This window comes from Bufo gargarizans, chromosome 1, assembly GCF_014858855.1.
Source record: "Bufo gargarizans isolate SCDJY-AF-19 chromosome 1, ASM1485885v1, whole genome shotgun sequence".
NCBI lineage: Eukaryota > Metazoa > Chordata > Amphibia > Anura > Bufonidae > Bufo > Bufo gargarizans.
In genome coordinates this window covers 169,516,803-169,535,139 of record NC_058080.1, presented here as the reverse complement: position 1 = coordinate 169,535,139, position 18,337 = coordinate 169,516,803, and the positions used below count along the sequence as shown (strand labels likewise).

The 18,337-nt window shown below is 40.3% G+C and overlaps 1 protein-coding gene and 1 long non-coding RNA gene across 3 annotated transcripts; one reads left to right on the top strand and one right to left on the bottom strand.

Annotated features, from left to right (window-relative positions):
• The first annotated feature begins 11,709 nt into the window (after nt 1-11,709).
• On the top strand, nt 11,710-16,828 carry LOC122941280. Its single transcript, XR_006390436.1, has 4 exons — nt 11,710-11,768; nt 12,332-12,402; nt 15,032-15,076; nt 16,650-16,828. It is a non-coding gene; the product is annotated as an uncharacterized LOC122941280 (long non-coding RNA).
• Nucleotides 11,965-16,625, bottom strand: LOC122941152. Of its 2 annotated transcripts, none has more exons than XM_044298304.1 (2): nt 16,149-16,625; nt 11,965-12,699 (listed from the first exon to the last, which is right to left on the bottom strand). In XM_044298304.1, the coding sequence occupies exons 1-2, from the start codon at nt 16,567-16,569 to the stop codon at nt 12,134-12,136; spliced, it is 987 nt and encodes a 328-aa protein (XP_044154239.1). In that variant the 5' UTR covers nt 16,570-16,625; the 3' UTR covers nt 11,965-12,133. The 2 variants fall into 2 exon arrangements, with proteins under 2 accessions (XP_044154239.1, XP_044154158.1); XM_044298223.1 differs by lacking the exon at nt 16,149-16,625 and adding an exon at nt 14,186-15,441.
• Nucleotides 16,829-18,337: the final 1,509 nt, after the last annotated feature.

Sequence of the window (18,337 nt, the reverse complement as noted above, 5' to 3'; positions counted from 1 at the left end):
GAATCTGTGGGATATTGGGAAGAGAAAGTTGAGAGACGCAAGACCCAACACTCTGGATGAGCTTAAGGCCGCTATCGAAGCATCCTGGGCCTCCATAACACCTCAGCAGTGCCACAGGCTGATTGCCTCCATGCCACGCCGCATTGAAGCAGTCATTTCTGCAAAAGGATTCCCGACCAAGTATTGAGTGCATAACTGAACATAATTATTTGAAGGTTGACTTTTTTTGTATTAAAAACACTTTTCTTTTATTGGTCGGATGAAATATGCAAATTTTTTTAGATAGGAAATTTGGGTTTTTATGAGCTGTATGCCAAAATCATCAATATTAAAACAATAAAAGGCTTGAACTACTTCAGTTGGTGTGTAATGAATTTAAAATATATGAAAGTCTAATGTTTATCAGTACATTACAGAAAATAATGAACTTTATCACAATATGCAATTTTTTTTAGAAGGACCTGTACATTTATTTTTTTACTGAAATATGCTTTCACCAGAAATAACCGCAGAAGTGAAATGTGTGTATATATTTTTTTGTAGTACTAATATAAGATACTAAAGATACTAAGATATAAGCCACCAATGGCTTTTCAACATAGCACTTGCAGCCCAATAACAAAAAGCTGGAATGACAGAGCTGTCTAATGACTATTTGGATCCCCAAATAATCTTTCCCTGCACTTGTAAATTGCTTTCCTATCAATGTCATAGCGCTTTCTGACGTCTCTTCCTGCACTAAGATGCTGTGAAATGATTCTTCCTATCCTTTGCCTGCACTTTAAAATAGTTTTTTCTGTCTTTTTTTCCACAATCAGGTTTTTCCAATTGCTGTCCCTAGCGCCTTTACACGTCTGTCCCTGCACTCAGAACGCTGGAAAATGGCAGATTCTAAAATGGCTGCCGTATTTATAGGGCTGTGACATCACAGGGCTGGCTGGCTCCTGATTGCCTGCATGCAGGCGTGTCAATCTGGGTGATCCCGTCTTCTTAGAGTTCCTTGCCCCATGTCCTCAGTCCTCACACGTGTAGCTGCCATTTTAGGAAAAATGTGATTCTTTACCACGAAGCGCAAGGAAATTCGCATTCGTTGCAAATCTAATTTTTCCTGAAATTCTAAACAAATTCCACTTCGTCAGCTTTGATTCGCTCATCTCTACCCAGAACCATGAAGGTCATGCAAGATATCATCACTAAGGTACTGCTTATTTATGACAAAAGACTTTACTGCTGTGGAAAGGGTTCATTGCCTCTTGCACCTACCACACTTTGAGATGGATTGGCCATGCGAATCTTAAATCTGTATTCCTCAGCTTTGGAATTGCAGAAAGGGTTAACAAAACAGAATAGCACAGCTATGGTTACTTGGAGAGACTGAAAAGTAGAGAAAGAGACAGGGAGTACTACCACTACCATCATTGTCTCTGCCTACACACTGCTAATGGGAGAAAGGCTACACTGTGATATACTTTGGAACTGTGCCTTTTGCTGTTATATATACTACTACTCCCATCATCGATTTAGTAAAGAAAGACTTTATCCAACAGGCCTGATTATTGACTACATCATCAATCTGCCGGTCCTGCATCTGCACTCCTGCACTTCCCATCATGGGAACTCCAACTACCACCAGGGTGTTCCCCGAGGGAAGAAAGGGTGTGTTTTCCCGTCACTGCATGGCCCTAGGGACCTCCAGGGTGGAGCTAGCCACCGTAAACTGAGTACTACTTCCACCACCTTAGCTAATACCAGCCCCTTCCTGCTCGCCTCCACTCCAGGTCACTGCACATGCAGCAGTTCTGTGTACAGTCGTGGCCAAAAGTTTTGAGAATTACATAAATATTGGAAATTGGAAAAGTTGCTGCTTAAGTTTTTATAATAGCAATTTGCATATACTCCAGAATGTTATGAAGAGTGATCAGATGAATTGCATAGTCCTTCTTTGCCATGAAAATTAACTTAATCCCCCCAAAAACTTTCCACTGCATTTCATTGCTGTCATTAAAGGACCTGCTGAAATCATTTCAGTAATCGTCTTGTTAACTCAGGTGAGAATGTTCACGAGCACAAGGCTGGAGATCATTATGTCAGGCTGATTGGGTTAAAATGGCAGACTTGACCTGTTAAAAGGAGGGTGATGCTTAAAATCATTGTTCTTCCATTGTTAACCATGGTGACCTGCAAAGAAACGCGTGCAGCCATTATTGCGTTGTATAAAAATGGCTTCACAGGCAAGGATATTGTGGGTACTAAGATTGCACCTCAATCAACAATTTATAGGATCATCAAGAACTTCAAGGAAAGAGGTTCAATTCTTGTTAAGAAGGCTTCAGGGCGTCCAAGAAAGTCCAGCAAGCGCCAGGATCGTCTCCTAAAGAGGATTCAGCTGCGGGATCGGAGGGCCACCAGTGCAGAGCTTGCTCAGGAATGGCAGCAGGCAGGTGTGAGCGCAATTGCACGCACAGTGAGGCGAAAACTTTTGGAAGATGGCCTGGTGTCAAGAAGGGCAGCAAAGAAGCCACTTCTCTCCAAAAAAAACATCAGGGACAGATTGATCTTCTGCAGAAAATATGGTGGATGGACTGCTGAGGACTAGAGATGTCGCGAACATCAAATTTTCCCTTCGCGAACGGCGAACGCAAATTTTCGCGATTGTGCGAACCGGGCGAACCGCAATAGACTTTAATAGGAAGGCGAATTTGAAAACCCACAGGGACTCTTTGTGGCCACAATAGTGATGGAAAAGTTGTTTCAAGGGGACTAACACCTGGATTGTGGCATGCAGGAGGGGGACCCATGGCAAAACTCCCATGGAAAATTACGCAGTTGACGCAGAGTGTGGTAAGTTGAAATCGCAATGCGATTTATAGAACTTGAATTAATCGCTTTGTGATTTCAACTTTCTCAAATCGAACAGTACATTCTAGCATGGAGTTGTTCCCATGGTGATGGGGACGCTCCATGAGCACGGAAGTCGGCAGAAGTTCTAAGTTGAAATCGCAATGCGATTTATAGAACTTGAATTAATCGCATTGCAAATTCAACTTAGAGCTGCTGGATTCCTAATGGTTGTATTGCTAGAATATAACGAAGATTGAGAATATAGTGCTATATTCGTTATATTTGTCAATTCTAGCAATACAACCATTAGGAACTCAGATCTAAGTTGAACTCGCAATGCGATTAACATAACCTGTATTAATCGCATTGCGATTACAACTTTGAGACACTGCAGCTTCAGAATTAATCTAAGATGGATGCTGTCCTTGCTTTTTGATAGGCGGTGGGAGGGTCTGGGAGGGAGGGTATGCTGATTGGCTGGAATGTGTCTGCTGACTGTGAGGTACAGGGTCAAAGTTTGCTCAATGATGACGTATAGGAGGCGGACCGAACATCGCATATGTTCGCCCGCCAAGGCGAACGCGAACATGCGATATTCGCCAGGAACTGTTCGCCGGCGAATAGTTCGGGACATTTCTACTGAGGACTGGGGCAAAGTCATATTCTCCGATGAAGCCTCTTTCCGATTGTTTGGGACATCAGGAAAAAGGCTTGTCCGGAGAAGAAAAGGTGAGCGCTACCATCAGTCCTGTGTCATGCCAACAGTAAAGCATCCTGAGACCATTCATGTGTGGTGTTGCTTCTCATCCAAGGGAGTGGGCTCACTCACAATTTTGCCCAAAAACATAGCCATGAATAAAGAATGGTACCAAAACACCCTCTAACAGCAACTTCTTCCAACAACAGTTTGGTGAAGAACAATGCATTTTCCAGCACGATGGAGCACCGTGCCATAAGGCAAAAGTGATAACTAAGTGGCTCGGGGACCAAAACGTTGACATTTTGGGTCCATGGCCTGGAAACTCCCCAGATCTTAATCCTATTGAGAACTTGTGGTCAATCCTCAAGAGGCGGGTGGACAAACAAAAACCCACTAATTCTGACAAACTCCAAGAAGTGATTGTGAAAGAATGGGTTGCTATCAGTCAGGAATTGGCATGCCCAGTCGAATTGCAGAGGTCCTGAAAAAGAAGGGCCAACACTGCAAATACTGACTCTTTGCATAAATGTCATGTAATTGTCGATAAAAGCCTTTGAAACGTATGAAGTGCGTGTAATTATATTTCACTACATCACAGAAACAACTGAAACAAAGATCTAAATGCAGTTTAGCAGCAAACTTTGTGAAAACTAATATTTGTGTCAATCTCAAAACTTTTGGCCACGACTGTATATTTAATATGGTCTTGCAGCGTCGTGTGTGTATAATGTGCATGCTGCAGAACTGTGTATGTGTATGATGTGCATACTGCATAGATGTGTGTGTATAATGTACGCTGTGCATAGCTATACTGTATGTGTCAGGGGCATACACAGACCTAGTACGGCCCCATAGGAAAACTTAGTATGGGCCCCCCGTCCCACCCAGATTTGCAGTACGTGCGCGACAATCACTCTGAGGCAATACAAAGTGCAATGCCCAAGATTTCTGGTGAATTTATGTCGCTTTTTTTTTTTTTATTAAGAGGAAGAAATTTTAGTTAAAAAAAAAGTTGCCCTCTGCCCACTATATCCGACTATGCTAGAAAAAGTGGAATAGGTGCTTCATAAATATGGCGCATGTTCTGTGCACCATATTTCTCGATATAGTTATACCAGACAAATGGCAAAAATACATTGATAGATCTGTTTTTATTCTATTGCAAATCTCACTGCCTGCAGCCACCCATAAGGGAATTGGAGCTCAGTGCACAGAAATTTTTAGTTACCATTTACTGGAGTGGAAGCTGAAGTAACCTCTTTGCATTAAGATCCCCATAGTGTTTTCTTGTCTGAAAAATAATGTTATACCTGAGCCCCCTTCCCCTTAGGCCCCTTAGCAGTTGCATGGTCTGCCTCCATTGAAGGTACAGCACTGGAAGCTGCACGTCTGACTCTTGCAACTGGACCTCTTCCTGGTATGCACTGCTCCAGCTACTATTGAAGACACATTCACCTCCGAGATAAGCTGCTTGGTGATGTCATGGTGATGCAAGATGAAGGCAGAGGAGAAGGCTTGCCTAAAAGCTGTCTTCCAATTGTCACTCTCACAAATGTAGATTAGGTTATAGGCACCTTGGAGATCTAATTTGGTTGATAGCCCCATGTTCGAAATCAATGGCAGGAAATATTTGTTTATGATGGCAGATGAATCCACTCTCCAGGTTCTCCTTTATGTAATCAGATATGGTATTAGTCTCTTGAAGGAACAGTGGATGTACACGACCACATGGAGGAGTGGTGCCAGGAAATAGGTTGATGGGGAAGTCACCTGACGTATTAGTCAGGAGAGTTTCAGCCTCCTTACATCCCCATTTGATGGATGTAGTCTTTGGAGGTTATGAGGAATTGAAGGCCTCAGAACTGGATAAACTATAACCAGACAGAGTGTCACTGAGACACTCCTAATCGATGATAAGGTAGAGTCTTAGCCAAGGTAACTCCAGCCATAATAGACTGATAGATTTGAGGAGCACATAGGAATCTACTTATGCAGGGCCTCCACCTGGAGATCCATGTGCACAGTACAGGATAGGTTCAGGGAAAGGTTCTTCATTGACTGAGGACAAAGCCAAGGACTTCTCCTGAGGTACAGTTGGTATGCGTATCCTGTAACTAAGGCCTCTTGCAGAAAGTTGCCATCAGAATCAGAGCCGAGAAAGACCTGTTCAGAAAAAACGATGTTAACGCAGTTTTGTAGAAAGCTTGTCTTCGTCTAAGGTCATCTCTCCGATCAAGCCTAGACACTGGAGTTTCCCAGCTTGAGAAGACTATGGTGATCAGACAGAGGTCAGGACAGGTGGCACAGGGTAAACAAGCAGAGGTCACAACAATGCTATAGCACAACTCTGCAGGACAAGTTAAGAACCTTTTGCCTGGGCACCTTCCCATAGTAAGACACCCTATACACTCACCTAAAGAATTATTAGGAACACCATACTAATACGGTGTTGGACCCCCTTTTGCCTTCAGAACTGCCTTAATTCTACGTGGCATTGATTCAACAAGGTGCTGATAGCATTCTTTAGAAATGTTGGCCCATATTGATGGGATAGCATCTTGCAGTTGATGGAGATTTGAGGGATGCACATCCAGGGCAGGAAGCTCCCGGTCCACCACATTCCAAAGATGCTCTATTGGGTTGAGATCTGGTGACTGTGGAGGCCACTTTAGTACAGTGAACTCATTGTCATGTTCAAGAAACCAATTTGAAATGATTCAAGCTTTGTGACATGGTGCATTATCCTGCTGGAAGTAGCCATCAGAGGATGGGTACATGGTGGTTATGAAGGGATGGACATGGTCAGAAACAATGCTCAGGTAGCCTGTGGCATTTAAACAATGGCCAATTGGCACTAAGGGGCCTAAAGTGTGCACAGAAAACATCCCCCACACCATTACACCACCAGCCTGCACAGTGGTAACAAGGCATGATGGATACATGTTCTCATTCTCTTTACGCCAAATTCGGACTCCTCCATTTGAATGTCTCAACAGAAATCGAGACTCATCAGACCAGGCAACATTTTTCCAGTCTTCAACAGTCCAATTTTGGTGAGCTCGTGCAAATTGTAGCCTCTTTTTCCTATTTGCAGTGGAGATGAGTGGTACCCGGTGGGGTCTTCTGCTGTTGTAGCCCACCTTTCTTTCCCATTCTGACATTCAGTTTGGAGTTCAGGAGATTGTCTTGACCAGGACCACAACCCTACATGCATTTAAGCAACTGCAATGTGATTGGTTGACTAGATAATCGCATTCATGAGAAATAGAACAGGTGTTCCTAATAATTCTTTAGGTGAGTGTATATAATAGCTGGGAAAAAGCGCACACGTCCTAAGGGACCAAGCACCAAGACAGTGACAGCCACGAGAGGCCTGCAGTGTGGAGCAGAGGGGATGAGCACTTTGGTGCCTTGGGTCATCTAGGTGGGGTTAATTATGTATGGGGCAATTAGCAGAAATGGGTATAGGGTGCAATTACTTTTGCATTTAGCAAATGTGAAGGGAAATCTATGGCAAAACTTACCAATTTTCTCATGCTCTGCGCTGGATACTTGTTCAATTCTCTTTGGAAACTACTCATTTGCAATATCATCTCATGCCATATCTTTAAGGACATTGCTGTGGCATACATCACACGGATGGCTTCCATGTGCTGTGCATATTTTTCACTAACCCATATACTTAAAAGGGTGAGATCAATCTACAAATATGGACAGGGATAGAATCTCGCCTTAGTATTGTAGAATGAGCACACAGATACACAAAGTATAGGTATGTGTGCATGCATGGCCCCACAGAAATGAATTGGTCAGTGTTAACTGAAAAATTATGACAGATATCAAGTTTTCAAGACTGCTTAGGTCTCTTCACCAGGCATAGTTTAACACAAGATCTGAAGAGTCACATATTTATACCTGATAGGACAAAGGAATAGAGATATAAATAAGGCATGTGATGTCAATCAGAACAATGCACCTTGTGTAATACACTAGTGAAAAATGAAAAAAGAACACCTAGAAGGAGTTAAGATAAAAAGCCTATTTTACAATATGGCAATGCTGGAGGGTGCTACATGCAGTGAGCAAAGTTCCAAGATCCTTACTTTATATACAGATGCTCCGCAGACAGTTTTTTGTCTGGCATCACAGTTGTTTTTTGTCAGCAGTGTTTATCTTCTCAATCTCTCTTACAGGACTGTTGATTGGGTGTTGTTGAAGTGTTCACTATGCCTGCTAGATGAAGGTGTGCACAAATTGTGCAATTAACAGACTCTGTAAATGGCCAAATAGTGGGGCTTTGAGAAGCTGGATGGTTCATTTGTCAAATCTCAGAAATAGTTGGATGAAAAGTTTTTGTAGTGGATTGGTGGTGTCAACCGAGGTCAGAGGAAGGCACTCACACAAGTAGAGAGGGTTCTAGATGGTCAAGACAGGCAGATACATGCCAAGATTGGCATACAGTATAAGAAGAGATGCAGTTTCTCAAAGAACAGCCAGAGCATCACAAATTAATTCTGCAGTAGCTCCTGCACTGACCACCCAGATCATAGGAAACTGTCTCCTTGAAGCAGGACTGAATTTATGCACTCCACTAGCTTGTTTGCCATTGACCTCTCATCATTACCATTAGCACCTGCATGAGCACCACAAGAGAACCCATTGGAGGCATGAATGACAAACAATAGAGTTCAATGATGAAAGCAGGATCTGCCTTGGTACTAATGATGATCACATTAGAGTTTGCATGATGGCTGGAGAGCACCCACTGCCATTATACAGAGTGAAGAGACACACAGGACCGAAATCCAGATGTCATGGTGTGTGGCACCAGTAGCTAGCATGTAGTAGGAGGTATGTATCCATAGAGGAAATTTTAGCAACCTTTAGTATGTCCAAGGCATTGTGGAACCAGCCCTCCTGTCTTTTTTTTTTTATCGGGAGGTGTAGCGTTCCAACAAGTTAAGATACCACACACACTGCCCACACTACACAGCCCTTCACGGTCTCCAGAAGCTTCTCTGCCAGATTGATTACCAAATCTCTCCCCGATCGAGAATGTCTGGGACTGGATGGGGTAAAGGATTTCCTATGCACAAAAGCCAATGACCACCTTGGCTGAACTAAGTTGAAATTGCTTGGAATGACATACCACAGTAGAATATCCAGCATCTGTATGACCATTTCCATGCCAGAGTGGCAGCCTGTATCATAGAAAGTGGAGATGCCATCGAGCATTAATGTGACCCTGCCTCAAAATATACCTTGCTGCAGAACCCAAGATAAGAGGTGCACCACGTTGGTTGTGTGATCACTGACCAAGAATAACTAGAAGTTCATACTTTGTCAATCTCACCTCAATCACATTAATTTTTGCTGGTATTCATTTTTCATTTTGCACTAGATTATTATATAATCTAACTTGCCTTTTGTCTATTAGTACTTGCAACTCCCGCTTCTATTGCCCAGGGGTTTGTAGGCAATTTCCACTTGGCTTGTTACTACACAACTACATACTGTACATCTTAAACAATGTAACTCCATATCAACAAACAGTAAACCAAAATGCTTCTACCTGGGAAATTGGCTTATATGGATTTGTCTGTCATTTAAAGAAAACTGCAGACATAATGCGGAACATATGCTCTACATACTGTACACATAATGGTTGTGAATCCTTAGGGTATGTCCACATGGGACTGCAATGCTGCAGATTTGCCATTAAGGATTTTTGTGCAGCAGATCTGCAGTGTTGTACAGTACCAGCAAACCGATTGGGTTTTATATGGGTTATTCACCCCTGGGGACCTTTTTCTGCAGACCCCATGGCATGACCAGACATGCGGTAGAAATAATACTTACCTGATCCCTGCTGCTGGCTTCTGTCTCCCTTGTTCCCCTGGCTCTGCTACTAACAGCTCTTGGGTCTCCCCGTGTCTAAGTCCGGTTTGCACGTGGCCACTGCATTCAATGACTGTCCGACTGGCCCCACCTGTGACATGTCGCTCATGTATCACACAACCCAGTGACATGATGCATGGGTGAAACATCAGCACTGCAGCCAGTAATTGGCTGCAGTGGCCAAGTGACCCTCATCAAACAGGTTGTTGACATGAGAAGAACTAGGAGCTCCAGGGGAGCAAGGGAGCTGGAACCCAGCTGTGGGGATCAGGTAAGTATGATTACCACCGCAGGTCCAGCCACACTGGGAGGTGTGCAGAAAAGGTTCTCGGGGGTGAACAACATAGCAATTCTCATCCACACACTGCAGAAAACAATTTGCAGCAGAAATGACCTGTGGTTCAGATTTTGACTCTACAGCATGTCAATTTATGCTGTGGAATTTCATTGTGGATTTCATCCTTTGCAATGAAAACAGTGACATCTGCATCTGATCTGCAACAAACTGTGAAACTGAAATGCACCATTTGGTACTTTTTCTGCTGTGTATTTCCAGCAGAAATGCTGCAGAAAATCTGGAGCATTTCAGTCATGCATCGACATACCCTAAGGGCTGTTTCACACAAGCGTGTGCAGTCCGGAAATTATGCTCCGTGTGTGAGTGTGATCCTCCGTTCTGGACACTGCCCATCTTGCAGGAGCGCATGGCATTATAATGATTTATAATGCTGTGTGCCTCTGCATGACCTTATTGCTGCAGGATACTGACATAAAGCTGTCACATTGATTCTGTAGCAAAAAGGTCATGCAGAGGCACATGGCATTATAAATCAGTATAATGCCGTGGGCTTCTGCAAGATGAGCAGTGTCCAGAACAGAGGATCACGCTCACACAGGGAGCATTATTTCTGGACTGCACACTGATGCAGTGTTATGCAAGCAGGTGTGGACCCACTGTGACACTGACCGGCTATACCCACTTATAGTAGCTAAGTAACTACCTGGTCTTCACTATAGCCTCTCATGGTGAGTATAGGCTTGGGCCGTTAGGGTAGTCACCAGGTGCCACTCCAGAGCAGACCCAGAGCCAGTGGCAGCTGACCAGGGGGTCAGAGATCCTGGTGCAAAGCACTGCGGGGAGAGACGTAGTCAGGGCAGGCAGCAATTAAGCAAAGTCTGTAATCAAAGTCCAAGGTCAGAGGCAGACAGCGAACAAGCAAAATCCGTAAAATCGAGAAGCAGGGTACACAGAAAACAGAAGATTGCTCAGGTACCTTCCTGCAACCCAGCCATAGGCTGGCAAGATAGAGGGCATGTGCATGCTGCCATTACAAGGGAGGAGAGTCATGCCCATGCACGCCCAAACAAACAGTACAGGACTCAAGCAGGAAGTAAGCTCTGGCACACAGCATAGATACAACAGTTTTAAGCTACCTGCTGCCCATGCTTTTCAGCACGGTGCACGACAGCAGGTAGGAATGAGGGAGCCCGGCGCCCGTGTCCGCATGTAGGACCAGCAAGGTTCAATCAGTGGTTCTGCGGTTGCGTTCAGTGTATGCATTTTTTCCACGTGGATTGTATCCAGATTGCATGCGCTTTTACTTGTGTGAAGAAAAACTGAAAAATAACAATCTACATCTTCTAGCAATCATCAGTAAAAATGCATTGCATCCGGATTATATGCGGATCCCACCTGTTTTTCACGCCATCCCTATTTACTCTATGGAGCGAAGAACGCACATTATAGAAGATGCTGAGATTTTTCCTGAACTCAGAGATGATGGGTGATAAAAAACTCTCATGTACACAGACACACTGAAATAAATGGGTCAACCAAAAAAAAAAAAAAAACTATCATAAACACTACTGCTCAATTGCAAGAAATAACTATATATTTATCGAATAGAATGATGTCATACGCTCCAATTCACAAAATAGAATAAATCATCACTCAAAATAGAATTTAAGCAAATATCTTTATTTATTTAGTTGGGTAATTAAAGGCCGCAATGCTTATTACTTAACCAATTAATTATAATCTGGTTAATCCAATTTATTCTCAAATATAAATAAGTAAATATTTAAACCAATAAACCATATAACACTCAGTCCACTCAGAGAGTGACTTAACCCCCGTCAATAAGCAAAGCGACAAAATAAATAGGGAAGGGAGGGAGGGACTTGAAAAATACTTACGTGAATGAGCCAAAATCGTTATTTTCTGTTCTTTTATAGGTTCTCAAACTGGCAGTTAAAGTGATCTCCAATCAAATTTGAAGATATCAGCGCAAGCACCCACAGCATCTGGGTTAACCCATTCTTCACATAGGTAAGTAAATAATATAATCAACATATTAACTGTAATGTTAGGTGCCATGTCATCATGGCTCACCACACTGAATTTATCAGTATGGTTCGCTCCATGATGTCATACGCTCCAATTCACAAAATAGAATAAATCATCACTCAAAATAGAATTTAAGCAAATATCTTTATTTATTTAGTTGGGTAATTAAAGGCCGCAATGCTTATTACTTAACCAATTAATTATAATCTGGTTAATCCAATTTATTCTCAAATATAAATAAGTAAATATTTAAACCAATAAACCATATAACACTCAGTCCACTCAGAGAGTGACTTAACCCCACAACGCCACATAAAAACAAGTGGCCCAATAAACATTGCAAGCCTTTAATAAAAACCATTATCAATTATGTTCTGCAAATCTGAAATGAATATATCACATCCAATATCAGAAAGCTGATCATCCTTTTCTTGGTAAAGTCCTCTAACGAATCCTTCTAATTCAACATGTCTGTAATTGCCATGACCAATTTCCTTCAAATAAATCTCCATTTTTTTATTAATTCTTTTCCTAATTGTTTCCAGAAAGGATAACTCAGAATTGAACCAAGAAAATTTTGGGATGATGTCAGAAAATACGAGTACAACACCATCAAGTAAGTAGCATATTTTACATAACAATTCTTTTAATTCATAAATTAACAAATGCGTTTTGATTTTTCCCAAATCAAACGAGCCAATATGTAAAATAAACAGGTCAGGTTTCGACATTTTTGAATATATAAGGCTGACATTCTTGAAGATATCAGAAATTTTAAGGTCAGCAAAGGAAAACCAGTTTATGGAAAATTCTGCTGAATAACCTAAATTAACAGTAGAATGTCTAAAAGCAGATCTTCTCTCAGCCAATTGAATCAGTTCATCCCCAAAAATCCATACAACTTTTGAAGGTCCTAAAATCAATAAACAACAAGGTTAGGCCGAATATAACATTTATAGCAATTGGACCTCCATCTACCAATACGTTTAATAACAGAACTATCTAAACCCAATTGCTCTGCAAAGGTTGCAGCACCTATACGAAATGAATGTGCTGAAAGTTTATAATTTACGTAACCTAAATCATTGAGACATTTATGAAATACAAAATTGAATTGAAATTTAGACAAATGGGAACCATCAGAGTGGTTAAATAAAGCATTGGAGTCAGGTTTCCTTACCTGAAACCATCTAGTAATATTATCAACTGGACAAATAGATTTAATCGGATAACTCCTCAAACACAACCAAACTCCTTTACTAAATTGGTCAGTCTTGGATTTTTTGATATAAATCTTTAGAATATCACTATTCAAAATTATGTCTGTCATCAATAATGGGGGATTTGAGATTTTATTGTCTGCAGCAATCTCGCTTAATCTTAGAGCAGCAAAGAAAGCTATAGAAAATGCTGCAGAAAATAAATTGGTTTCATATTCCGAAGAACAAACTAATACTAAATTACATATGACCTTTTGTAACAATTCAATAGATAAAGGGCTGGTCTTAACATTGGGGACTGACTTTCTTTTGATACCTTTAATCATTTGTTTAATGATAAAATTATTCAGAATAGAGCTTTCGCCTTTTAATTTAAAGAAAAAAGAAATGCCCGATAATTTTTTAGAAATAGAATCGGCTTGTAAACCGTTGTTGTAAAGATATATAATAAATTTGATAAAATTCCCTAAATTAAAATCAATGTAAGAAATTTTTTGAGATATGCAGAAAAGCTTCCAATCCAACCATGCGGCAGAATATGCTGCCCATGTATTCTTGGCTAATGAACCAAAAATAAGTTCATTAGTTAATCCTCTGATATCTCCCAAAGATGAGTTGGACAAGGAATTCCCATTCGGGAAGCTCGAGGTGTCATTAAGAAGAATTCCTTGAAGCGCTGTCGGGACAAATAATCAGCAATATAATTAGTTTTCCCAGAAATAAATCTAGCTTTTATCCAAATGTTAAATTTTAGACATTGAAAAACTATCTTACGCAATAATGAAGAAACTAACGGAGACTTTGAAGTTAAACAGTTTATGGAAAAAACTACTCCCATATTGTCCGACCTTAGCAGAATTCTCTTATTCTGAAACTCTGAGGACCAAATTGTTAGAGAAACTAGAACTGGAAATAATTCTAGAAAAACCAAATTTTTTGAGTACTTGTTATTAGTAATCCAATTTAAAGGCCAACGTTCGGCAGACCAAAAGTTGTCAAAATAAGCACCATATCCAATAGCACCAGACGCATCTGTATAAAGAGACAAGGTGTCTGAGCCAACAAACTCTTCCTGCCAAATGGTGTGACCGTTAAATTCACATAAAAATTGCAACCAAACTGAAATGTCATCCTTTAGTTGTTTGGTGATGCGAATATGGGATCGAGGTGAGGACTTACCTGATGTGGCAGCATACAATCTTTTAGAAAAGACCCTTCCCATGGGAATCACACGAGAAATAAAATTAAGAGAACCTAAAAGAGACTGAAGTTGTTTAAGCGTAATTTTTTCTTTTCCGGATATGCGAGTTAATTGTTGAACAGTATTCTGGATTTTTTCCATTGGTATGCTAAATTCCATTGTTACTGTATTTATATCTATGCCCAAAAACTTGAGATTCGTAGTAGGATAGACAGTTTTATCTACAGCTAATGGAATGCAGAAATATTTAGCTATACCAATGAATCTATTCAGAAGATTCATACAATCATCCGAATCTTCACGACCTATAAATAAAAAGTCATCGAGATAATGTAGTAAAAATCCACTACCTGAGTGAATATCCATAACCCAGTGTAGAAAAGTTGAAAACGCCTCAAAATAAAAGCAAGATAGGGTGAATCCCATGGGAAGGGCCATATCATAAAAGAATTTATCGAGAAAATAAAAACCCAAAGAATTATAACCGATGGGGTTTATAGGTAGTAGTCTGAAAGCAGATTTAATGTCAGCTTTGGCAAGAAGAGAATTGCGGCCTGCTTTTTGTAAAAAAGACAAAGCTTGATCAAATGAGGAGTATTTCACACTGGCTTTATTTTTTTCCATCTCATCGTTTAAGGAACTGAATTTAGGATAAGATAAATTGTGAATAAGACGAAAAGAATTTGGTTCTTTTTTAGGAACTAAAGCTAAAGGAGATATACGAAAATTCAAGAAGGGGGGAGAATCAAAGGGACCAGCAATCCTACCTGCCAAAATTTCAGATTCAATTTTTTCTTTAACAATGTCAATATTTTGTTTTACAGATAACGCATTTTCAACTAGAATGCAACCTGGACCCACAAATTCAGGTATGAAAAACCCATTGGTAAAACTGTCAATTAATAAATTAGCCATCTGAATGTTTGGGTAATGACCTAGCCACTGAATTATTCTTGGCAAATTCAGCGGAGTCACCTTGTTTAAACGATTGAATTTCCTTGTTAGAAATTGGGAAGTGAATACCTTGTTTTTTAAAACATTTTGAGGCTGAATGAGAACCGGCACAGAAAGAACACTCGTGTCGGTATTTGCAATTATGTTGCCATCTGCAATGCGACTCGTTAAATGCGAAACAGATACCTTTTTTGACGTTAATGAAATTGGGTTGACGAAAAAGATTGTTTTTGTTAGGGAGCATTAAATTCAACCAAAGCCCGACATCTTTACTACCCCAATTTAGATTCAGATATACTGCAAGTTTCTGACGAAAGGATTCGTCATACAGACACCAACCCAATCCGCCAAAATTTCTATATGCCTCCAAAATAGTATCTACATGGTAAAATAAACCAGTACAAAGACTAGGAAATTTTTCACCCAAAACTGCTGCGTATATATTAAATGCTTGCAGCCAGTTAAAAAAGGATTTCTGGTGTAATTTTCTCTTTTCTTCAGAATCTGATTTTTTGTCTTTCAATAATTCACTTTTTAAATTCTCACTAGATGAAGGAAGAAGAGAAAAAATTTCAACATATTCTTTTCTCCAAATTTTTTCTTTCACGCTCAAGGGTAAATGAAACCCTAATGGAGAAATTTGACACGCCAGAACTTCTTTAACAGATGTCTCTTTTATACCTGAGTTAAATTCAAGCTCAGGAATTACTGCCATTTCAGGGTTAATATTGGACATTTTAGGTACATTAGTGAACGGTTGAATGGTTGAATTAGCAGCAGTCAGACTATTAAGGGTATTAACTTGACTGACATCTGCTAATCCAGACCAAACATTTTTTGGTGATTCATCCTTTTTAGATAGGTAAAGTAAAAATTCATCAAACAACTGAATCTTCAATTTAGAAGAATCAATGTCAAGTGAATTAATCTCTTGATTAATAGTGCCCTGCGGTTTGCAGTCACTTAAAAAGTTATAATTCAGCTCACCAGAAGCAGATGATGTAGGAGGATGATCAACTGTTGAAGCAGGTGATGGCTCCTGAGTGACAGTTGAATGCTGTTGAAAATGACGCCGTTGAATTTTCCTGCTGGCTCGGCTTGAAGATAAGTTGGTTTTCTTGGTCTTAGAAGGAGGCGCATATTGTGAAGGGGAATATGCCCTCTTGTCTCTCCGCTGACGTTTTTTAATCGGCGAGCGGGTCTCAGGTTTTTCGCGCATGCGCACAAAATTATCGCAGGGAGGATCGATCAGTTCGGCGCTCGCGCCAGGTACTGCGCAGCAGACGGGATTAGAAGATAAAAGAAGCTCTTCTTGCTGGTCCGGTCCTTGCTGTAAGCACTTCCTCAGCCATTCTTCTCCCCCTTGGCTTTCTGCTCTGAAAATAAGTTGTTTCAACAGATCTTCCATGACACAGATGAACGCAGGTCTGTCTCTTGAAAAATACTTACGTGAATGAGCCAAAATCGTTATTTTCTGTTCTTTTATAGGTTCTCAAACTGGCAGTTAAAGTGATCTCCAATCAAATTTGAAGATATCAGCGCAAGCACCCACAGCATCTGGGTTAACCCATTCTTCACATAGGTAAGTAAATAATATAATCAACATATTAACTGTAATGTTAGGTGCCATGTCATCATGGCTCACCACACTGAATTTATCAGTATGGTTCGCTCCAAAATATATTAAAAGCTCCGGCTGTAACATCCTAACAAATACAAATACCTCAAAGGATATTTAAAAACATAACACCAATAATAAGCGGTGGGGGAGGGGGGGTGGCGCCAGAAGAAAAACAAGTGTTCCATATTTAAGCCAAAGTGGATAAAGAAATTATAAGCACCACATTAAAGCTAAAACATGTACTGAATCTCTCAAAAACAGTCTTGTGCTTAAAAAATGAATATATAAATTTTATATACTGACCTGAATTCCTGCAGCGTACACCTCGTAGCTGGATTCCACATTCATCTGAAATTTGTAAGCCAAAAGCCCAAGAGAGGAAACACTGTTAGTGTAGGTCCTGTCTCATAGAAGCCACCTATTCTTGATCAAAAATATGCGCAAAGAGCTTCTAATTTTCATATAGTAAGTATAGCAGTAATGAAGTTCACATGTATTCATGTTTTTAATGTTTGCATTTAGTCCTTTTTTGGTTTAGCACATTGAGTTCCTTGAGCTCCATAACACCCCCCCCCCCCCATATGCCTTTAGGTTCAAATCATATTCCTCAACGTATTCCAATCTTTCAGTAAGGGTTTCCTGATCCTAAAAATGTTGATTTTATTTTTTTCATGTATTATGCCAATACGACTATACTATGCTTATAAGCAATGTTTTTTTTCTGCTTCCTGTGATTTGCTTTGTAATTTTAATGATCTATGTGGCATCTAGAAGTTGCCTTGGTAACCTGACATTGCAGAGGGCTCTTGGGGAACATCACTTATCTGGCTGGGCATTAAGTATTCCACTTGTTCATATCTCTGTAAATACAATGCGCATTTCATTCAGGAAGCAGCCATGGAAAGAATATCCCATTGATAAGCGAAACACATAAACAATTAATAATCATCACAGCTCAATTTAACTAGATCAGGGCTTACAGCCGAGGAGACTGAACAGTAATAGTCAGAGCTGCGCTCCTCTTCCCAGCACTTCATTTCATCTCCTGTGTGTCTCTTGATATTCTCTATTACTAGCTTACATCATAAACACTTTACTCAACTGTCAATAGCTGTTTGTAATCCCAAAGTCACAGACATGTAAACTCGAGGACAAGCAGATTTATTGGGACTCTTTCTACTTAAAGTGGTCAATTAGGTTCTCATGTTATTTTAGATCAGTTTACCTGACAGGTTTATTGACTGTAAATACCACAAATTAAAGGTCATACTGTAGATGCTTTAAAGGCTATGGGCATGAATATATTTATTTGAATATTTTTTTTATTATTCAATTGTATTTATTTTGGGTAAAAACATTTTTCCAACTGGTCTTTTTTTTAAATTGTTGTCTTCTGCAGTCTGCATCTTTTAACATACGTATGTTGCAGGCCTCTGTGTCTTCTTCACAGTGAAATCCATCTGACAGCTCAGTCTATAGCCCTTAATCTTTGAACTCCTGAGAGCTCATAAACACCCAACAAATCAAAGAAGAAAAAGCAGCCAGCATTCTCTGT